Genomic DNA, 24,119 nt, shown 5'->3' with positions numbered 1-24,119 from the left:
GGATGAGTATTAAATCGATTCACATTTATTAAACTTGTCAAGCTGTCAAATAAATCTTCAATGTTAAGTAATTTACGTGAGATGTAATTAAGATGTGTTAATAAACTTAACTATAAATTGGTCTTGAGATGTGATTCCATACAAATCATCTTTTGTCTGTTTTTGCTATAGTATATTAGTTATGGCTAACAGATGATAAATCAGGTGACTATGAAATCATAAATTTCTTGTGATTTGATAAGAGCAATACAGCCTTGAGTGAGATACAAATATAATAATAGGATGATGATGCATTTTTCATATGTCCAGAGCCCACGGCTGAGCTGCTCCAGAAGTTGATCCAGGTTGACTTTGTGCAACCTACCGAAAACAAAACGTATTTATTTCAGGTTTAAACCATATTTATCTTTAAGGTTTGGTTAATATAGATTCGGAGCACAAATGGATTACTGTAATTCTCATACCATCTTTGTGAAGTGTGTGGCACAGGCCAGACACGCCCGCTCTGGGGTCGCAGGGCTGTTTAGCTGGAAGGGGCCAGTTAAACCTGCATCTTTTCGGGCTGCAGTCACAGCGTCTTTAATAGCAAAGAATACAGAGCTGCCCAGGAACAATGTGGGTTCGCCGATCCCCTAAAACAGGTGGGAAAGTGTGCCTCAATCAGAAAGCTTTAATTTGCAATGATTTCACATCTAGATCAGATCTAGAAATTGGTACGAAATCATACAAAAATCTAAATTAGGGTGCTGTATCAGGTTTGAATGCACTTAGATGTGAAGTGAATCGCAATGGCTCCACAAAATGGAAATAAATTGAAGTGAAGTGAACCTTGGGAATAGAGGCAGGCATCTACTGTAAGGAGAAGATGAGTGAGATTAATCACCTTTGATGAATAGATGGCATGAGGGTTGGATGAGCCAGCTAAAAGGTAGACGTTAAACTTCAGAGGGACGTCACAAAAGGCCGGGATCTTGTACTGGCCTGGTCCACGTGTGTACAGAACACCAGATGGAGAAAACTTGAGCTCCTCCATGGTGTAGAGACCTAGACCCTGCATGAACGCTCCCTCAATCTAACACAAACACACATACATATTACATGAATAAATACATAGGTTTTCTAGTATAGTCTCTTCTGCTCACAAAGGCTGCATTTATTTGATTAAAAATACAGTAAAAATAGTAATTTGTGAAATATTACCATTTCAAATAATCATATATTTTATATATGGCAAAGCTGATTTTTTAATTTTTGATAAAACTGGTAATAATATATTTTCTCTAAATTTACTCATGGACCTGACATAAGGGGGCAATAACACTTCTGTTATTTTGGTAAAGTTAGTAGACAAAGGTGGTTGATCTCAAAAAGAAATAGATAAATATGTTTGTATGCATGTATTAATGTATTAGCAAAGGCATAATTAATGACAATAAATAAATAAATATAAAATTTACATATCACCTGAGATTATGGAGGATGAGAAAAGACTTAAGTATAAATAAATAAAAATGTGAATGCAATATTAAATAAATAAATAAAAGTAGAAATACATAACTAAATAAATAATAAATCTGACTGGTTTGCTTAATTGACAAATAAATGTAGAAATACATAGATAAATGTAGAAAAATTATAGTATAACACAAATGATACAAAAATAGCACAATTAAAAATGATACTTTTGACAAAAGTACTTATTCATGTGTTCATTAATTTATGCATACCTGCATTTATTTACTTAATCATTAATTTGTGTATTTATCTCTATATTTATTTATTAATTTATGTAATTCTACATTTATTTATTAAATAATGCATTAAAATATTCATTTATACTTAAGTAATTTTTTTTATCCTCCATAGACTATATTCATGACAATAAATCAATAAATAAAATAATATAGAGGCAAACAAAAAGTATTTAAATGTTTTAATTTGATCATTATTAACTACATTATTAAAATTATTTAAAAATATATTTTTGTCTTAATTTACTCTTGTACCTGACACAAAGGGTACAGTTACTGGAAAAAGGTGTTAATCTAAAAAATGGCAAATATTGTTAATTAATCAGATATAGCTAACTTTACTTATGTTTAAATTATATATTGTAGTATTCAATAAAGGTCCATATCTAGTAAGCAAAGGAAAATCCTAGAGAGCATCTTACCTGACCAATGTCAATGGATGGATTTATACTTCTGCCAATGTCAACAACAATATCCGTCCTCAAGGTCTATGAGAAAAAGATGCATCATTTTGAAGCGATAAACAAACAGCAGAAAAAAGTATATGCCTCAAATCTTCAGCATCATCTGGATTTACCCTGTACTCTCCAGTCAAACAGTCCAGCTCAACCTCACTGCAGCACACGGCATACGTGAAGTAAGCATACGGCTTGCCTTCCTGCTTCTCCCAGTCCATGTTTAAATCTTGACCTCTAAAAACAGACAAAACACTAATGCATCACATGAAACCTCCATGTTTTGTCTAGTTTTAAGCCTTTGTTCTCATCTTTGATTATGCACTGAAGATCACACTGTTGAAAAACATTCTCAGATAGCACTTTTATCAGTTTGGATGATTTACCTGTAGTATCCAGTGGCTGACAGACTGATCTTCTCCAAAAATGCTGTCATTATCTTTAAAGACAATTTAAAGAAAATTTGTACAAAAAAGTAAATGCATGAAATATAAATTGACTGATGGCTATTAAAAAAAATCATAATTTAACATTGTAAAGTCCTTGATTACAGGCTATTACACAACGGCTGTGAACATGGCTGATTCAATCAGATTTTAAAGTCCAAACTTTGGGACACATCATTATTTTGATAGATTGAGTTTTTCAACTTTACCCAGTTCTGCCATGTTCCCTCAGGATTCTTCTTTCTGATTGGCTCGAGTCTTTTGTACAGTATTTGGCAGGCATCCTTCAAAAAAATTATTTAACCATACAAAAACAGACATTAAAAGCATAAAAAGGCCAAACATTAAAAAAAATATATACATTTACCATAATAATTTCTTCAAAACCTCCTATAGGCAGGAGACATAAATACTTTAATGGTCCCGTTCTTCGCGTGTTTTCGTAGCTTTGATTATGTTTACAGTGTGCAATATAGCATGAGTTCATGTTTCGCGTGTAAAAAAACACAGTATTTTTCACACAATTTACTTATCTGTACAGCGCTGCTTTCTCTGTCCTAAAAACGGCCTGATGATTTCCTTGTTCTATGAAGTCCCTCCTTCAGAAACACGCAACGAGTTATGATTTGGACAGAGCTTCCCGCGCTGTGATTGGACAGCAGCTTAGCAAACGTTGCCCGGAAAGGTCCTGCCTCTTACAATAAGGAGATACACGTGCTCAACGTTATTGCAAAAATGTCTATATTGCCTTATCAATTTGAGCTGGAATCAGACCCGGAGAATATTGAAGAGGATCGATTACAACCTGCTCAGGAAAGACTTTTGCAGGATGTTTCAGAATGGTAAGCTGTCTATTCAGTAGTTGTCATGCTTTTATATTTGGCTGTTACAAATTGCAATGTTATATGTTAAAAACTGTTATAAAAGTGTGTGGGGTGTTGTTGAATTTTTAAAATAAATGCATTGTTTATTCCTACCTTAGTTTCAGTAAACAACATAATAAACAAATCATTTAAACGGATCATTACAAACAATGAATTACTACACTTTTATATACTAAGTTTTTCGGATTGGTTTCAATTACCATCTAATGTTAGCCTAGAAATCTAGACGCACCCTAGCGGCAGCAAATTTAATTTGCCCGCAAGTGTGGTCTAGCAACTCTCAATTCCTATCTGAGCTGTATTCCTCAGAATCTGGACGGCCCAATCACATCGTGTAGGTAGGCTATAGAGTCGGCGGGCGGGGCCATAATGACGACGGCCGAGTTGCGTTTGCGTGCTTCTAGTAACACAGAAACTGGCGAACGGCGGCGGTCTTTCGAATCAGCTTTGACCGCGAGTCTGGAAGACTTGGAGTTAAGCTTTCCTCTGAGAAAAGAACAAAGAGCGGCACTGAAGTCATTCTTAAAAAGGGAAGATGTGTTCGGAGTTTAGCCGACCGGATACGGCGAATGTTTAATCAGTCAGCGAGCTCCCCTTCACCGTCGTTGCTCCGGTTGGTGTACCGCTATCCTATCGCATGCAGAGTGAGTTTGAAAGACAACCGTTTATCCCGGCCCTCGGACTGAGCCCTGTCTATTGTGAGTTTCCAGACCAAACATCTTGATGTGGGTCTGGCTTGTCAGGCTAATCTAATGTCAGTTAACAAAGCTATACAGCGTTGCACTTTGTGTAATGAGTTACATAACCTGTTAAACGGACCAACTTAAAAAATTAAAATACACTTACCGGTTGTGGTCCATAAACAACGCCTTCTTCAGACAAAGAGGGAACTGCGTCATCTTTTAAGAATAATCTTTCTGCGAATCCGGCATTAAACTGATTGAGATTGAGGAAGCAGTCCTCAGCAAAATGTGCTTCACATAGTTTTAAATTGTGATTATAATTTTCCGGAACCAAGTTAAACATAAACTGTAGCCATCGATCTCTACGTACAGTGTCCGTGGGAAGGCCAAACAAAGGTGATTTGACTCCGGGATGAAAATAACAGCGTTTGAATGGCATGGCGACAAACACACTCTACAAAAAAAACACTCGACGTGCGAGAGCAACAAGACCACACCCCCGAATTTGCGTGTTCTTGTGGGCGGAGGGTTCGTCAACAAACGGTTTTAGTTGCGTCATTAAACCAGGAAGTGCAGGGGTGTAGTCCAAACCGGCCGTTCGCTGTAGGCTTTGAAAGTGAACTTCTGTTAAATAAAGTATCTTGCCTGGCATGGAACTTTGAGCTTTATAATTTTACAGGTATTATTTATGCTCTAACAGCAACATGACACACTAAACTCAAGTTTGAAAGATGGAATCACAAAGAACAGGACCTTTAACATCAATAAATTATGTTGATCTGATCTGGTGCTTCAAAATCTGGTGTCCGAGACCTGCACAGCCCTTCCGTTGGCGTCAGTACCAAAGGACGCAGCAGACGGGCAGGTATTCGGGACACATTGTGTGCTGGTTTCAGAGATGTGGATCAAAGAAGTAGGAATATTCAGCTCTCTACTCGCCACCTGTGAGAAAACAGATGATATCAGCCCCAAAACTCTGAAATGGTTGCAGATCAGTGGAGAAAGCTGGAATTGGTACCTGTTGGACTTTAGTGTGTAAGCCTTGACCCATTTCCGCCCCACCGTGGCTCACTAGCACAGATCCATCCTTATAAATATGCACAAGAGCTGCAGCCTTTGTTATAAACACAGAAAAACACCAAAAGTTCATTTGGAGTTCATTTAAAATAAAAAATAAAAATCAGCAGCATGACTTAGGTCACTGTAACCTGGTTGAGGAAGCTCTCTGCAAACCCAATGCCATATTTAATGGGTATAATGGCGATTCCTCTCTTTTTGAACTGGTTTTGCTGGTTAAAGAGATCGATGGCCTGCCGTCGCTGCCCGAAGGCAGCTTTTTCCAAACACTCGTTCCAGCAGAGAAGGAGATTCTCTGGGTCAAACTCCATCTTGTAGTGAGTGAGGGAAACTTCCTTGTACATGTTTATCTCCCTGATCTGCAACAATAAAATGATGAAAGATTAACAACAAATAAATAAATAAATGCTTGTTTCCATATCAGCAACGGCTATATTCATGACAAACAAACAATACATGCATATTATCATATCATCATCAAAGGCGAAATTAATAACAATAAAGAAACAAATAAATATCGATTTCAAAAGCAGACTATATGTATATGCATGTATTACTGTATCAGCATCAAAGGCTAAATAACTAAATAAATACTTCCATATCAGCAAAAACCATATTAATGATAAAAATAAATAAATAAATAAATGAATATTACATTTCAAAATCAGCAAAGACTATATTTCCGACAAAAAAAGAGATTAAATATTGTATTTTCCCCATAAAGTTAAGGTCAGAATTTTTGGCACCACTGGTAATTATGATCAAAGATGGCTGTAAAAATAAATCTGCAAATGTTTATCCTTTTGATCTTTTAATTAAAAAGAGTCTTCTCATACAATGCCTGATGATTTTGGAGAGTAGCTGACAAGAGATCAGAGAACATTCCTCCATACATAATCTTTCCAGATCCTTCAGATTCAAAGATCCATGTTGGTGCTTCTTCTCTTCAGTTCACCCCACTTATTTTCAGTGACACATTTGTGTGTTGATTTTGAGGTTTCTTTTGGATCATTGTCCTGATGGAAGATCCAACCACAGCCCATTAAAAGATTTCTTTCACAACAATCTTTTGCTGCTCATCAGAACTATATTCTCTGGTTTTATTCATTGTTTGGCCTTTGTGTTTCCTCATATTTATACTCCTGGGAAACAAGGCATCATAGCTAGACAATTGCATGCTCATAGACACCCTGGTGTGCTACAATTTTTTAATTATTAATGGAAATATACTTACTATGAGATATTTTACTCATACATTTTTTTTGGGGTGCCAATAATAATTTCATTATTTCATAATGTGATTTACCAGTACTTTCAATTCTTTTATTTCAATGAAAGGTTAGGTTTTTGCACATTTTTAATTAAAATATCAAAAGGATAAACATTGCAGATTTATTTTGGCAGCCATATTTGATCTTATTTACACATGCTAATAATTCTGACCACAGTAACACCAACAGTTCATTAGCTCGATCAACAGTAATATATGATGCATAATGATGTAAACAGGCCAGTCGCAAAACATTGTCCAAACCTCTTCAGGTAGGCGGCCGAGTTTAAGTGCAACATCATCGATCATACTCTCAATGACCAGCATGCACTGGGGCACACCGAACCCTCGGAATGCAGTATTGGAGGGCAGGTTGGTCTTGCAGGCCGCCGATCGACCACGCAGGTTTGGAATGTTATAGGCGTTGTCGAGATGTAGGAGGATCTTCTCGGCGACCTGGGTAAAATGTAATATATATATATATTCTTCAACATTTTTACGGCGGTATCTGGAGTGACCCGAAACATGTGGCTTCCACTATTAAAATCTTCAACAGGAAGTCATCTCACCAGTACGGACTCATCTACTGTGCATCCGGAGTTGGCGTAGTACTGGAAATCAGCTGCTGTTATCCTCCCGTTCTTCATAAATCCCACCTGTTGGGAGTCAGAAACATGCCAACATTCAAATAAATTACATAAATAAAGAGTAGGTATTAAATATACTAGTAAAAGCAAATATACATTCACAGTAATTGAATAATATAAATAAGTGTTAGGAAAACCACCAGCCTTATATTTTCCCCACACCGGGTGGCGCCCTCCGGTTATCAGCATGTCCTCTCCTCTCTCTAAAACACATCGGACTGGCCGTCCAGACCTGGAGATGGAGATGGAGATGGAGATGGAGATGGAGAGAATTATTCATATGGTAAATCAGGTCAGGTGTGGGGAACATTGATCCTGGAGGGCCACTCTCTTGCAGAGTTTAGCTCCAACCCTGAAAAAAAAACACTCACCTGCCTGTAACTTTAGTAATCCTGAAGACCTTGATTAGCTACAGGTTTGTTGGATTGGGTTGGAGTTGAACTCTGCAGGACACTGGCCCTCCAGGATAAACATTCCCCATATATAATATATCTTTAATATCTCATTTAAATAATTGCGATGAATCTTTCATTCTGATGTTTGGGTTCGACTCACTTCCAAGCAGCAACAGCAGTGATAGAAGCCAAAATGGCAGTTTTGGTGACCTTGCCTCCAAAAGCTCCGCCCAGTCGTTTAATGTGACAAGAAACACGATTGGAAGGGATTCCCAATGTCTCTGCTACTGACTCCTAAAACAAATTGGAACAAACAAACTTTCTTGAACATGTTTATCTCTCTGGTTTGCAAAAACTAAGTAAAATAAAATCTAATTTAATATAAAGTAAGTATAGTTAAAAATAAAACTAGTATAGTTATATTTTGGTACAGTTAAAAATAGAACTAATATAATATAGGGCTGGACGATATGGCCAAAATTTATATCACGATATATTTCTTAATTTTGGTCGATACGATATAATTTCGATATCGATATGAACTATATAAAAGCTTTAGAAAAACTACCAAGAACTGCCACAAAGGATTTCTGTACTACAAACTTCTGACAAATTAATTTGCCAAGTCTATGAAACCTCCTCCTATAAAACTATATAATATTTTAGAAATAAAAACGGTACAAATAAATTAATGTTCACCTTTTATTTGTATTTAGCCTTTATACGAACAAGAAATGTGAAATCACCATCAAATAAACAAGACTCTCACTTCGCAGACGCAGTTTATTGAGCATTTTCTTTTAAGTTTTAAATTTCAGTGAAGAACGATTCATAGCGCTATAGTCTCCTTTTATGCAAAACTATACCTTTATCTACTGATGCACAAAAAAATAAATAAAATAAGACTCAATTCAGTGGCCTATTTGTGCTCTGTTTGAGATGAGTGCACGCTGCTTTTTGCAAGGCTTTAAACAGGAGAAAATGATACATTTTCGTGAAGCCATCTGACCGTCTTTCACAAGCTTTGAAAGGTAATTTAAACGAGAATGAACGCATTGGTGTTAATACATGACATTGTGTGCAAATGTGGAAAGTATTAAAACAAATGTGCCACTTGCCTGTTGCATAAATAGTCTACATGGATTATTTGTAACGCTTGGCATCGTATTGTTAGACAGATTGATGCATCTATGTCGATGTATTGTTACACCCCTAGTCGGCACCTCTCCGGCACAAGTTTAATATCAGCCCCATTCGCACGGGATTCGTATTATCGGGGGACCTCTGGTGATTTTTTGCAGAGAATGTCTGTGATCTTAATCCCGTGCGAATCGGCCATGTCTGTAATTTGTAAAGTAAAAATTCCCCCGCAAATTATACCTACCATATTTCGCCGAACACTGAGGTCCTGTGATAACATTAGTCCCGTGCGAATCGACATCTCTGTGATTTGGCCAGGATTAGGCGGATTGTATATACTTTTTGCAAGCTTTTTTTCTCCCTGTGAGCATTTCTATCTTTATCTTTCACGAAGAATAAAGTCTGCATTCATAATGCGCACCGTTATGAATTCCCGTGCAGCCGCACCCACATGGATTATACTTTCACTTTAGAATGAGTATCAATTTGAGAGTAATCTGATTGAATGGTGTGTTTAATATTAACATCAATACTGTTCTGAATGAAAAACATAACAGAACAGTATAGTACAATGACAATCTTGTTTAAATAGGTGCTTTTACATTTAGTTTTGAAACTGAATCTTCCGCCGTATATTGTCAGCTTCTCACTCGTGATGAATGAAATCTGATTCCTGCCGCTGGTCTGAGCTCAGTTCATGGCGTCTGTTCGCTAACTGAACGAAATTATATTTATTTATTAGGCTACTGTAAAATAATCAAAACGATATCGATGCCTGTTTATGATTTCATTCAGCTATCTATAACGAACATCATATCCGGGAGAAGTCAGTAAATTCGAGTAAAATCACAGGCTTTGCTTATCCCGTGCGAATGCGCCACGCAAAACTCAAAACTTAGTCTATCTCTTTCTCCTTACTTGTGGAGGCTCGTCCAGTCACCTTTGTGTTGCGGTCAGGGAAACTCTCTTTGTAGCTAAAACGTGCTTCGTTGGATCTATCAGCCTACTACTGCTGAGCACTGGCTGCGTGTCCGTGGTGTAGGCCTATGTCATCACGCAAGAAGCCAATCGTGTTCTGCTCTTTCTGATGGCATGCGCCCTGAACGTCAGTCATATCGAAATATCGGAAATGTGTTTAAAAATCATATCACCGTTATTGAAAAAAATTATATCGCGATATATATTGATATTGAATTATTGTCCAGCCCTAATATAATATATTATATAACATTTTATTTTATTAACACTACAACATGAAACTTTTCCGTCCGCTGGAGGTCACCTATTCAAAACAAAGGTGTAGTTTGATGACGCCAAGTTTGAGCGCAGAATCTTGAGACATGTGGTCTTCTCCTCACAGCCGGTGGAAAAGAATCGGGATAGGAGCTTTTCCGGTCATGAGTATGAGGTAACGCAGCTCTGTTTATCATATTAGATACATTTAAGTGTGTTTAAAATTATGTTATGACGTTCCTCTGTGTGTTCGCTATGCTGTTGCTGTGACACTTGTTCACACTGCTAAGAGTAAAGCATTTCTGACAAATAAAACCGAGGGTAACGCAGAGATGATAATTCACAGGCGACTCTCTCAGATGTCCAGGTTCCTTGGTTAAAATAGCAATTTTCTCACAATTTCCAAATAGTTGGAAACATTTGGGATATTGTAAGAACTCAACTGAACAAAATATATAACACTAGCCTAATGTTTTTTGATATTTTACTGCAAAAATTCTACATAGTGCTCCATTTAAAATATTAAATAAAATATTAAACAAAATAAAACAATAGGACTAAAACTTTCTTGATTGTTTCTCCATTATCTGCGAAAATAAAAATAAATATGCAATATATACTATTAAATGTATAATATAATATAATATAATATAATATAATATAATATAATATAATATAATATAATATAATATAATATAATATAATATAATACAAAAATAAGTCTTCAGCTACTACAGCCAAGTCTCCTACAAATAATTGGAACTAACAAAATATAAAATGAATTATAAAAAATGATATATTGTAATTCAAAATAACAAAACAAAATAAAGCCTCAACTACTGACTTAATTATGGCATATTGACATAATTATTTTTATATTTAACTGATTATAAACAACATACTTGTGTAAATGTTGGATGCTGAGTGGACAAATAAACTTTCATCTCCTCCTCTTCCCCAACTGGAATGACCAGAAAACTCTGCGTTTCCATGTAGAAATGCTCCTGTCCTCCGATCCGAATCTCTCCTATAAAACAGGAAGAAGAGTGTTATAAAACATGAATCAGGCGATCAGAGAGGTAGTGCTTGATCATGGATATGGCAGCAAAATCTTACCTTCATAGACAGTTTCAGCCTCTCTCAAAGCCTTTTCTACATCTCCTCGCTCAATCTGTCTTGTTGGTAGAAAGAAAGACTCTTTCTCGATGGCCTCCTGAAAACAAAAACACTGATCTTGTTAGACGGGAATAAAAATGAGGCGATCATTTCAGATGAGTTCTTCTGACCTCCACAGTGAAGATGCGATCCTGCAGATCTTCATAGCTGATCTTCACAGCTGCCGCCCCACGTTTAGCATGCGCTTTGGAATCTGCGACCACGGCGCAAACCATCTGACCCACACAGATCACCTGAGGACACAGAGGGGTATAAGATTCGGTCTTATTTTGAACAACTTTATTATGCAATTAAATTCCATACTTCAAAGAAATGCCTTACATAAAAAATAATAATACACAGACCTCATCTTCAGCCAGCAGTTCTTCATCAATGCCTGTGAAGGTTCTGAACTTTTTCCCTGGTATGTCTTTAGCTGTGATAACATCCACCACACCGGGAAGCTTCAGAGCTTCACTGAAGTCAATTTGACTGTGACAGTAAGACAATACAATCATTTAGATGTGAAGTTACTCACTTTTACTCAAATATACATTGCCATCTTAGTATCACAAGTTATTTTTTACCATAACTTATGTCAGTTAGCATGAGATTATCATTAGTTGATGCTTAAGTCGCCATGAATCATTGAACGTTCATTTCTATAGCAGCAAAGGAAATTGATTCAAATTCATTCACAAGAAACTATTAAATAAATAAATAAATGTATTAATTGCCATATTAGCATCAAATGCTATATTTATGGTAATCATTAAATAAATAATTAAATAAATATCTTCAGAAGCTATATTTATGACAATAAACAAAATAAGTAAGTAAGTAAATAAATAAATATCCATTACTCATCAGCTATATTTATGACAATAAATTATTAAATATCCGCTGCAACATTAGCATCAAATTATATATTTGTGACACTAGATATATAAATAAAATATTAATTGTTATTTCAGCCTTAAAAGCTATATTTATGACCATCAATAAATGCAAAATTAATCAATCATTCAATAAATATTTGTTGACATATCAGCATCAAATGCTATATTTATGGCAATAAATAATCTAAATAAATACATAAATAAACACTAATTAGCATATCAGCTTTAAAGGCTTTATTTATGAAATTAAATAATTCAACATTAATTTACAACTATAAATAAATAAATAAACAAATAAAAAATATATTAACTGCATATCAGCAAATGCTATATTTACGAAAATCGATAAATAAATAAGAATAAATCAAATCAATCAATATTCATTGACATTTCAGCTTCAAAGTCTATATTTATGACAAATTCTTAAATAAATGTTCATTCATCACCATATTAATTTGCTGATATTGAAATGAAAATTAATTAATTCAAATGAATGTACACCTAGATTTAAAATGTTTTACTTTTAAGTTGTTTGAATAATTCAAAGTTTGTAAGGGTTCCCAGACTGTGCAAAATGTCTAAATGCATCTTACGTGATTCTGGCATGGGGTCTGGAGCTTGTCACGATTGTGAGGAAAAGTTCACCATCGGTGTGCGGTAGGTCATCACAGTACACAGCCTCTCCAGTAGCCTGACTCAACGCCGACCGGTGCATCATGGGTCGGCCCACAGGATCTTGAGCTGGCTGACCCTCTATGACATTCTGTACACATTAAACACACACAGTCCACTGTTTATCTTCTATAAGTTCAATGATTTTGCTTTTTACAGATTTTTAATTGAAAATTGGACAGATATGTAGAGAAAAAGGAAACATAAGAGGAATGTTGCAAGCTGGATTCGAACACAAATTTCCCATATGAGCACCATGAGACCATGACTTTGCCTATTACATTTCTTTTATGGACAGCTACAATGAAAACACGCATCAGAGGGTCGTATAGTGTTACCTCATGTTATTTATGACAATTCACAACTAAATATCCATTGCCATATAAGCATCAAAGACTATATTTATGGCAATAAATAATTAAACTAATTAAACAAATATTCATAAACATAAAAGCACACATCGGATTTACCTGAAAATCTTGGTATCCGGGCTGAATGTGTTTAGGAAGAGGCTGAATTGCGCTTTGCATCTCTTGAGGAATTTCACTCTGAGTTACATCCTGTAAAAAAAAGGCGTAATAAACTGTGTCCATTTGACAACCATCTCCAAAAGTCATTTATACCTTTTCCTTTAGGTAACGGAGGACGAGCAGGTTGAATTTAAAAAGCAAACTCAAGGTCAGGGACCTGCGGAAATCCACTTTCCCGCCTGGAGCCGATGGCCCAAGTTTGATCTCATCAACCAGCGCGCTGTACGCATCACTTAACGTTGCCTCTTCCCAAGACCTTAAAAAAAAAAAACACTGCAAACTGTTAGGCAAGTTAAAGAGGTCCTTATGCTTTTTGTTTCATTTTCAATCTTCTTTAGTGTAAAATGTTGCTGTCTGAGCATGAAAAAGGCCTGCAACTTTACAAAGCAAAAAGTTCTTTTGTATATCATCTTGCACTGATTCTGAACTCCCTGATATGCCTTGATTGTAGACTTGTGTTTTCTTTTGGGAACAGGAACGTGCGTGTCACAATATTCCTCATTTAAATAATTCCCGCCCAAGGCATATTCAAAAAAGGGGGGAGAGGCCTGGTTGAGTTGCTTTAGTAGTGTTTTAACTCGCGGTCATGGTAAGGGTTGTGACATTTCCAAAACACGCCTAAGAGGTTGACCAATCACAACACACTGGTATAGCCGACCAATCAGAGAACACTGCGCTTTTCGGAAGGAGGGGCTTCATAGAGAAAGGAACTAGACAGAGTGTTACTGATAAACTGGGAAGAGAGGTGCTACATCAATATCAAATATGTAAAAAAATAACCTGCTTTTTCAAGATTCTAGAATAAATACCTATTGGGCTTAATGATTAGCAGCGGCTACATTGCCATGTTGTAAATAAGACAACGTCTGTATTGCAAAGCCCTCCATGTAGCGGTGGTTGTTGTTTTTGGCGTATACCTACAAACTCAACGCCATTGCCATATAAACCAAAGATAAATGAAAATTTCCGTAAATGAAAGAGTGCCAAGGGACACACAAATCATCTCACAACAGTTGAGATTCACAATGTGGACAGTCCATTTTAGATTGGATACACAAATAATCAGTTTTGGACTGATAGTCACAGAATACTAGAGGAAATGCAACACAAAAAGATGTGCATTTGTGTCCTACCTTCCTATGATCTGTTTGCACACGTTGTCAGCACTGAGGATGGTGGCTCCCACTCCTCCATAATAAATACTGATCTCCTTCACCACATTGGAGTTCTCGTTAAACCAAACACGCATCCCAGCGTTCACCGTAGCTAGCGCGTTCTCCTTACGCGGGGCGTGTCGGAAGGCATGGATGATCTCATTCTGTCGAAAGAACATGATCCTTTAGCAAAAAATGCACAAAAAAATTTGCCGATGGTTAATTTCTTACCCGTCTTGTAGCTGGAATGAAAACGGACAACACTATCTCATCTGGCTTTAGAGCCGTCTTTGCAAAACCCAGGAAAAAATCTTTATCGATAGGCACCCTCCTTCGTCCATCTGTATTCGATATTTGGTAGAAAATTGAGACGCATGTCAAAAAAACATACTTGAGGACCTACCTTCAGAATTAATGTAAAATATGACATTTCTGTGGTGTGAAATATTAGATATCATAGAACTTATTAAAACAAATGTACATTTGTTTACACTTTATTTCGATAGCCCACGTTAGACATTCTACTAACTCTCATTACAGTATTAGCAGACTAGGGTTAGATTAGGGTTAGGGTTATTAGTCCTCATCTCTTCCGTGAGGACTTAATCTTATCATACATTTTTTAGTTATTTTTAAATTCTATTAAATAATTTCTATTCTTTTCCTTTATTTTTCTCTATTCCCTCCCTATTCTAGCTTATGCTACTCTGAGTAATGTCCAAAACTTTGTATTTTTGTCCATCTGAGTAATGTCCAAATCAAAGTAGCTTTTTGTGTTACTTTGCCTCTTCATGACGGATCGCTTCCTGTACTTCCTAGTCAGTTGTAAGTCGCTTTGGATAAAAGCATCTGCTAAATGTAAATGTAAGAATAAGTTGACGTACTTGAAAAGTTATAGTCAGTGGAATGTCTGATGGCCGATGTGGCAAGCAAGGCGGGACCAAGAGCCATGGGAACAGAGCGAGGTGAGTGACGTGAGTGTAACCGGTCCAACTCGATGTGCCCCAAGCGGGATTCAAACTGGTCGTCAGCAAGGCAGGTGGGCATGTATCTATATTGGTTGCAGGGTAGGTCATAAACCCAACCCTCTCCATGTAATCCAATTACAAGAGACAAACTAAACACTCAAATTAATTAAAAAAAGTCCAAAGATGGATTCTGTCGATTTAAGAAGTGTTCGTTCTTTAAATAAGTTAAATTTCCATTTCCATAACTTAAAAAAAAGAATTATTCAGGGCCATGTGGTTGATTAGGCAGGAGTGTGGACACGACCTTGATATCACGGCTACGCTTTACACTCACTACTGCGCAGACTTAAGACCCAGGATGTAGCACGATATTTGGACACTGGCGACTTCACTTACTTCAATGGACAAGTGAATGTGCATTGTCCTTTTTTTACAGTCTATGGTGCTAACAAGGTCGCTAAAGATTGAAGTCTCAAGCGTTAGTTGCTAGTGTGCCTCCTTAGGCCAAGGGAATGAAGTTTACTCTCACAGCTCTATATCGCTGGCCTCTGTTACACTCATCCCCTCAAACCTCACTCCCATCCGGGTCATGGCACCAAATGTAACCGGTCTTACTTAACCTGCACTGGGGTGCTTTTCCCAAAACCATAGTTGCTAAATGTAATAACTTTCATAGAAATGGGAAGGAACCAGCGAACATTCAACAACTTTTATTAAATAAACAAAACGAAAGTAAACCGCGGGCAGACCCTCACGGACGACTGTCCGCACACACATAACAAAACATAAACAAAACTCAACGTAAAGTCCAGGCCTGGTCCTCTCTTGTCCTTGACTGGTGTCATTCATCCTTAAATGCCTCCGAACTCCCTCATGAGAGGACTTGAGACCGGTGTGGCTCGCAGGTGACGCTCCTTCGCAATCACGTCCCCGGTCTCACTCGCTCCTCCCATGTCCCTCGCTCGTTCACCTCGCCACACTAACCTGTTAGCAACTTAATTGGTTGGACATGGGAAATTGCATTGCAACCAACAAAGTTAACTTTTTTTTAAACAAAGTTAGCAACTATGGTTTTGGAAAACACACCCCAGAGCAGGATTCAAACTTTTGTCTTCGGCATGGGAGACAGATAAGGATACTAAAGATTGCAGTCTCTAGCATCAGTCTCTAGAACACCTCTTGAGGCCAAGGGAGTGAGGTTTACTCTCACAGCTTTTTACTAGCTGGCCTCCATTACTCTCATCCCCTTAAACCTCACTCCCATCTGGATCACGGCACCAAATGTAAAAGGTCCTGCTCAACGCACTCAGAGTTGGATTTGAACTGGCATCTCTGGAAGGGGAGGTCTCTAGTCTCTAGGGTCAGTCAATAATATGCCTCTTATGGCCAAGGGAGTGAGGTTTACTCGCACAGAGTAACTAGCTGGCCTAGCTATTACTAGCTGGCCTATGTTACTCGAGCGTTAATGAGCATCACCTGTGTGCCACATCAGTCTCGAGTCTCATAGAGGATCTTTCCGGAAGGATAAAAGAAGGAGCGACGACAGTGAAGGATGAAAGAGGACCAGGCATAGACTTTACGGTGATGTTTTGTTTTAGTTTATTGCAGACGTGGCAGACGTCCACGAAGGGTTGACCTTTTACTTTCATTTTGTTGTTAAAATTTCACTATTTCCCTCATTTTTTCCTGAGCCTTTAACTTTGTTACAACGGAATATAAGAACAAAGTGTTAGCATATAATAAGCAGACAGTCTACTAATACTACTAATTGTTAGTTGACATGTAGTTGCAAAACAGTAAAATGTCTTAAGTGGACTACCAAAATAAAGTGTTACCTTACACACTTTGCAACACTTTTGAAGTATTTAGGAAATTGGGTCACCTTTAGAAAGTGCCACTAAAGTGCATCTCCCAGCAGCTAAGACAGGGGTCAGGTCCGAGTTTGGATATGCGCTTGCAATATTGCCACCCAGTGTCTACATATTTACATAAAAAAAATAAGAATATAAATACAAAAATGTACAAATAAAATGGTACATTTTTTATTGCGTACTTCAACATTTAAATACATGTAAACTTACAGCCACATTTCGGATCTGCTGTCCGCCCACAAGGTTTATCTGCTGCAGAAGAGCCTGAAACAAGTGTGTGTTCTCCAATGGGAAATCATTTATACTTCTCTCCAACACACTCTTCAAAACAGACATGCTGCAACCTGCTCCAACACACACACCTTTGTACAAATACAAAGAATCCATTAATGGTACATAAAGATGAAGTAAGATTTTTTTTGTTAAGCTAAATTACATTCTCTCAACCCAGTTTATTGCTCATTGATTACTATTAGTATGCCATTCATGCATGGCTTTAACTCCCCGAAAAGTGTAAACACTGAGCCTCGCAGGCATCATCAAAACATTGAAAGCGCTTTTCCACCGAGGCAAGCGCCAAGTGCTGGTGCAGAGCCAGAGCCAAGTTTCAAACCAGTTCTTTATCTTTCGACCCCCAACACGCTAGCTGTAAACTAGGAAAAGTGGTTCTTAAAGGGTTAGTTCAACCAAAAATGAAAACTAGTCCATGTCATCCTAGATGTATATGACTTTCTTCTTTCAGACAAATGCAATCAGAGCTCTTTTTAAATAGTCCTGGCTAATTCAAGCATTACAATGGGACTTTTGTTTTGTTTTTGAAGTACCGTGGGGTTAATAAAGGTCTTCTGAAGCAAAGTGATGTGTTTGTGTAAGAAATATATCCATATTTAAAACTTCATAGAATAAAATAACTAACTGCTGGTGGACCACCATACACACAACAAAATAATAACCCCTGACGCGATATATGACGCAGGATGTAAGAGCATCGCAAGCTTTGCGACATTTCTCTTACAAAAATTCTAATTTTAAACAAATTCACAAGCAGTGTTTTGTTTTGCTCTATCCTATGCGATTCCGCGTTCGTCAAAACACATTCATCAAGGGTTCAAAGGTCAAGTTACTCTTTTGCCGTAAATCGATGCATACAGCGGTCTGCCGGAAGTTAGTCTATAAGGTTTTCACAAACACATCATAAAAAACCTTTGTTAACCCCTCGGAGCTGTGTGGAGCAGTTATATGATGGATAGATGCACTTCTATGGACTTCAAAAACGAAATAAGTCACTCCCATTATAAAGCTTGGGAGAGTTTTTAATTTCTCTGATTGGGTTCATCTGAAAGAAGAGTCATATACACCTAGGATGGCTTGAGGGTGATTAAATCATGGGCTAATTTTCATTTTTGCGTGAACTAACCCATTAAGTTGAAGTACACATACCCTCTGATCTCTGGGTAACTTTGAATAGTTCTGGAACTCGTGTTGGTGATATTATGACGGGATAGAAGATACCCTTGAACTTCATATCCAGACCTGAATAGAAGAAAATGTCAGTGACCTGATAATGCGGAATTAGCAAACACAAATACATTGAAATGTATTAAGTTTGGCCACAATTTGCCCGTATGCAACCTATGTTGGTGTTGCCCATGACAAGAGGGGCTTGTGGGTAGTCAGTCTTTAGCTGGAGCAGCTCATCTAGAGTTCCAGGGCTGAACCAGGTCATTCTCTCCCCACAAAACTTCTGAGTGTTTTGGTCCTTGATCTCTGCCATTCTCTAAATGGAGAAAATATACCATGAATTTTTGCCTTTTATGCTTAAAATGTGTTGTTTGATAACCACATTCGAAGCCTAAAATTGAATGAATCATTGACTCGAGCTGAATGGCGACCTTGTTAAAGCTCAAGCATTAAACTAACCTTTTATTCAAAACCATTTAGTTATAGTTACATAACCTCCTCTAAAGTGAAGACGACTGAAGAGTTTCGAACAAGTCTGACAAACCATGAGTTCAGGCGGGAAGATCAGATCCTGGGTGGGGTCGAGGGGGAGGAGGTCCTCTTTATGAAAGAGTTCTGGATGACCCTATTAAGCACAGAAATAACTATTACATCATTCAATCCACTGAGTTTTCTTTTTTGTACTTTTTTTTTTTTTTTTTTTTTTACTTTTAAATGCGTGCTACGTCCAAAAACACTTTAATTTTCATATTTCTTTTTTTTTTGGCATGTCTGAAAGGATTCTGTCTCTCTAAACCCCTCCTTTCCGAGAGCATACTTTGCTCTGATTGGTCAGATGGCCCAGTCTGTTGTGATTGGTCTACCTTGCTCTGATTTGTTAGAAGGCCAAGTCTGTTGTGATTGGTCTACTCTGCTCTGATTGGTCAGATGGACCAGTCTGTTGTGATTGGTTTACCGGGTATAGCGCGTGTCGGAAACTAAACACCCAAAACCATTTCTGAATTTCAGCTCTGGAGCTTCCTCGGCACTGCTTACACAGTGATACGAACAATAATGATTGTTTACCATATTCATTTGAGCATTAGTCCTTATAGTTTTGAAGTACACACAAAGTTCTTGATCGTGACGCTGAAAACAGCGTCTTTTCAAGATGCAGACAACACAAACCAAACGTCAAAGAATGTCAGAAATGTCAGCGTCAAAGATGAATTTCTGTCCAGGATACTGAACAGACAATAAAGTTTACCTAACCTAACCTAACCTAACAAACTCTTCCGGTCTCAGCCACTGCTACAGTGTTTGAGGGGCAAAGTACACGTTGTTCCCGGCAGCTAATGAAGATCATAGGCTGGCAATATGCTAATTTGTTAAATACTGACGACTTGTTTTTGCCCGTTGAGAAATGGCTTTTGTGAAGCTAATAATTATCTGCACTTTGATATTTGAAACTTTGCAGACCTTTTACCTTCAAAACATCAAACATTTGTCAGGCCGCTACGGACATACCCTTTAACAAAAACTCAAGATCTTCACTATTTAACATCGATAGGTCTTTAAGATTAGACTGACCAAATGTGATGTTGATCTGATTAAATCTCTGGTAGAAGTTAATTAAAGTGTAAAACATGCCTTTTATACTGCCCGTTGCAATTTAATGTCACAAAGGCCTTTAGATTAGACTGACCAAATACTGTTGATCTGATCAAATCTCTAGGAGTTTGTTAAAGTACAACTTCTGCAAATGGCAAAAAAAACGCAAAAAAAATTGCTGAGAGAATTTGACATATATCACTTCCTGTTGGGTTTTCAGTTTTTGCTCCCTTTCTGTGGGAGCAAAAAGAATGACTTTCTGAGGTATTGGGCTGTTACATATGTCTACTAAATTTCAAACATGTACGTGAAACGTTGCGCAAACAGTGCTTAATTGAAATTGTGTAGGTGCCGCTATCGAGCCATTTAGCCTAATTCTGAAACCCATATCAGACGTAAACTTTCAGCACTTCTGATGCGTGTGCAACGTTTCATTCATTTTCGAGCATGTTTAGGCCCTCAAAAAAAAAAAAAAAATAGACTGAGCAATTACAATAAAATATTAACTGTCAGCTTGTGGGCCAAATTAACCATTAACAAAAGAATTACACAGGTCAAGGCTAAACATTATTAAAGGGCCGGGTTGTATTTTAAACGGTATGCTTTTACTGCAAACAAAAAGTCAAAGTGCAGCTACACTAAAACTAAAACAGGCTATATAGTTATATCGTTTTTATTGTTTTAGTTTACTAAATTAACCCTGGTTAAGATGAAAATACTCACATTTTCGATGGGCTCCATAGATCCATTTCCATTGCATGTGGTGCCATTTAACTGACAACAGTTTTCACTCTATAAAAATTGGGGAAAAAACATCCAAAAATGTGGAGTCATAATGGGTTGCTTTGAGATGAATCAAGAATATTAGACACGGACAGAAACGGGAACGGTTGGGCAGCTTGGAACGAATCTATAAAGAATCTGGAATGTCAAGTAACATGAGTGCCACATGATTCAGCAGCTGAAACAAATCAAATAAAAGATGAATCTGGGCACCTCACAGAAGGTCCTGTAGCCATCAACGATTGGACGGTACCCTGTGCATCGGCATAAATTACCTGTAATAGGAACATTCGTGATGGGTCAAAGTGTTATTAAGGATTTTGTAGATTTAAAATTGCTTTTGTGTCACTGTACCAGCGAGACTGTCCGTTACGTCTTCCAAAGTGGGCTGTGGGTTGTTTCTCAGTAATGTGTACATGGACATCACCATCCCAGGAGTACAGAACCCACACTGAGACCCATTAGCCTTTGCTATACGCTCCTGATGAACAAAACACACATATTCATTTCTATTGAAGTAATACATATTTGTTTATATATTAGTACATTTTAAAATATATTTATTTATTAATATGTATTACATTTGTGTGTATGTCTGTATTTATATATAATTTTGTTTTAAATAAATCCCTACATATGCACAAATACAATGCCTTCTTCCCATAGTGCATCCTGGTGCCATATGTTCCCCAGGTAAACAATGCACAAATGTGATTTATCAGACTAGTCCACATTCTTTCATTGCTCCATGATCCAGTTCTGATCCTGTTCTGAAAGCCGCTGTTGGTGCTTTCGGTGGTGGACAGGGATCAGCATGAGCACCCTGACTGGTCTGTGGCTATGCAGCCCCATACGCAACAAACTGCGATGCACTGTGTATTATGTGTATACCAGCATTAACTTCTTAAGCAATTTGAGCTACAGCTCGTCTGTTTGATCAGACCACACAGGCCAGCCTTCACTCCCCACGTGCATCAATGAGCCTTGGCCACCCATGACCCTGTCGCCGGTTCACCACTGTTCCTTCCTTGGAGCAATTTTGATAAATACTGGCAACAGTAGAACTGAGAACAACCCACAATAGCTGCAGTTTTGGAGATGCTCTGACTCTGTCATCTAGCCATCACAATTTGGCCTTAGTCAAACTCACTCAAATTCTTACTCTTGCCCATTTTTCCTGCACATTAACTTTGAGGACATGTTCACTTGCTGCCTAATATATCCCACCCACTAACAGGTGCCGTGATGAAGAGATAATCAGTGTTATTCACTTCACCTGTCATAATGTTATGCCTGATCTGTGTTTATCTGTTTCTGTTTAAATAAATATTTATTTATATACTGTTTACTATATTATTTATATTATGTGTATGTGTGTATGTGTATTATATATGTATATGCACACATATATACCGTACACACACAAAAATAGTTTTAATACATAATAATAATAATAATAATAATAATACAAATTATAATACAAATTATTATTATAATACATAATTAATTTTAATTATAATAAATTAAGAATAAAAAAAGAAGAGATTCACTTAGATCAGTAAATGCATTATAAATTAAAAGGTGTTTATATTTTTAGAATAGATGAGAAAAAAAGTGTCACGTCACTGAACTAAATACAATCTAGGATGAAAATCAAGTTATGATCAGATGATGTTTCAACTGTCTGTAATTCAATCCCATAATAAGGACTGAGTGTAAGCTATATTTTATAATGATATTTGAACCGGCAGTAATCTAATAAATTAATCTGGATTATAATCTGTCTGCATACTAATCTCACGATCTGGATCCCATAATCTGGATTGGGCATAATATGGATTATAATGTGAATCCGATACCTGGACCGGGTGTAGTTTGGTTTTGGTGCTTCCGATGCCTTCAACGGTCGTCACTGCCGATCCATGAAGTTGGCACACAGGAAGCAGGCAAGCATTTACCGACGAATGACTAACCAGTGAGGAAAAAATATTGCATTTTACATGCACTCAGTAGTGATTTTTTATGAGAGTTGAGTAACAAAAACTCATTTATAGAAATACAAATTACACAAATACTAGCAGCAGGCATATCTTTCCTGAGAAATAAAAAGGAATCTGACTGAAAAAAAGCCTAGAATTTGAGGGTTGAATTTGAGGTATATTCTTTTCCCACACTTTTCTAAAATGTACAAGTGAGAAAAGTGGTGAGACGAAAAGAGAAAAGTAGAGAGAGTGAATGAAATACTTGATGCTCTTGGTCTGAGGGTCATATCTCGACACCATGACGGTACAGGCTCCACATCCACCGCCACCACAGCCGTATTTACTGCCTGTTAAACGCACTGAACACACACAGAGTGCAAAACTAAAAGTTAAAATAACCAATAGCATTTAGAATTGCATTAAATAATCTCCTCTATAAAAATTATTCACATTCTTAAAAAAATCACTTCATAATGAACATCAACAAGTTATATTGCATAATTTAAATACCATAGTATAAAGATAATCATATTTAATACACACACACACACACACACACACACACGCACACACACACACACACAAACACAATACAATAATATGCACATTTATTAAAACGTGCTGTAAACATACATTTCTGCCTCAGATAAGACAGCAACATAGACTCGGGGTCTGGGTTATTCTCCATTATCTGTCAACAAGAAACATATATTAACAGTTTATGATATTCTCTGTCTTTAGTCTCTAGTTAAATTCGTTTCAATACATTCAGATTATGTTTGTCTTTGTATGCTATACAGAATGATATTGACAATAGGTTCACAACTAGCTTTTACAATAAACGCGTGACCATAAACACTGGGTAAGCTAAAATTACTTTTGATATTCATAAACAAGCACCTTTTTCCCGTTGACATAGAAAATCAAGCCGTCGTTCCTGAATTGCTCAGCCATTTCCTTGAAGTTTATGCCCGATACAAACAAACTGAAGCAGATCTGCGAACGGTCTTCAACTGGGGTGAACGCAAACAAGTAACATTAATCGCTCCAGTTTTCTGCATGCTGCAAAGTAT

At 37.1% G+C, this 24,119-nt stretch overlaps 1 protein-coding gene across 1 annotated transcript; it reads right to left on the bottom strand.

The window, feature by feature from the left end:
* Positions 1-9: 9 nt before the first annotated feature.
* aox6 (aldehyde oxidase 6) lies at positions 10-24,119 on the bottom strand. Its single transcript, XM_067415739.1, has 35 exons — positions 23,947-24,119; positions 23,680-23,737; positions 23,309-23,405; positions 22,924-23,032; positions 21,419-21,545; positions 21,278-21,339; positions 21,005-21,073; positions 19,236-19,316; positions 18,863-19,007; positions 18,671-18,763; positions 17,441-17,592; positions 17,242-17,335; positions 14,623-14,732; positions 14,371-14,555; positions 13,331-13,493; positions 13,178-13,267; positions 12,629-12,798; positions 11,502-11,628; positions 11,268-11,390; positions 11,098-11,194; positions 10,884-11,008; positions 7,769-7,902; positions 7,358-7,445; positions 7,136-7,222; positions 6,831-7,022; positions 5,428-5,655; positions 5,238-5,333; positions 5,033-5,161; positions 2,862-2,936; positions 2,593-2,645; positions 2,329-2,443; positions 2,174-2,239; positions 884-1,072; positions 465-632; positions 10-360 (listed from the first exon to the last, which is right to left on the bottom strand). Exons 1-35 carry the CDS (start codon positions 23,998-24,000, stop codon positions 298-300), a joined length of 4,014 nt encoding a protein of 1,337 aa, XP_067271840.1. The 5' UTR covers positions 24,001-24,119; the 3' UTR covers positions 10-297.

The sequence above is a fragment of the Pseudorasbora parva genome, chromosome 14 (assembly GCF_024679245.1).
Source record: "Pseudorasbora parva isolate DD20220531a chromosome 14, ASM2467924v1, whole genome shotgun sequence".
Classification (NCBI taxonomy): Eukaryota; Metazoa; Chordata; class Actinopteri; order Cypriniformes; family Gobionidae; genus Pseudorasbora; species Pseudorasbora parva.
Note: the sequence above shows the minus strand (reverse complement) of the source record. Positions and strands in the feature narration are given on the sequence as shown.

What these genes read in the sequence shown, in the direction of transcription:
- aox6 (XM_067415739.1), bottom strand. Translation starts at nt 24,000, where the DNA reads ATGGCTGAGCAATTCAGGAACGACGGCTTGATTTTCTATGTCAACGGG. An exon ending in AGCAGATCCGAAATGTGGCT is followed by an intron (nt 17,336 to 17,440) that starts GTAAGTTTACAT and finishes GTAAATATGTAG; the next exon opens with ACACTGGGTGGCAATATTGC. An exon ending in CAGTAGATGAGTCCGTACTG is followed by an intron (nt 7,023 to 7,135) that starts GTGAGATGACTT and finishes CATTTTACCCAG; the next exon opens with GTCGCCGAGAAGATCCTCCT.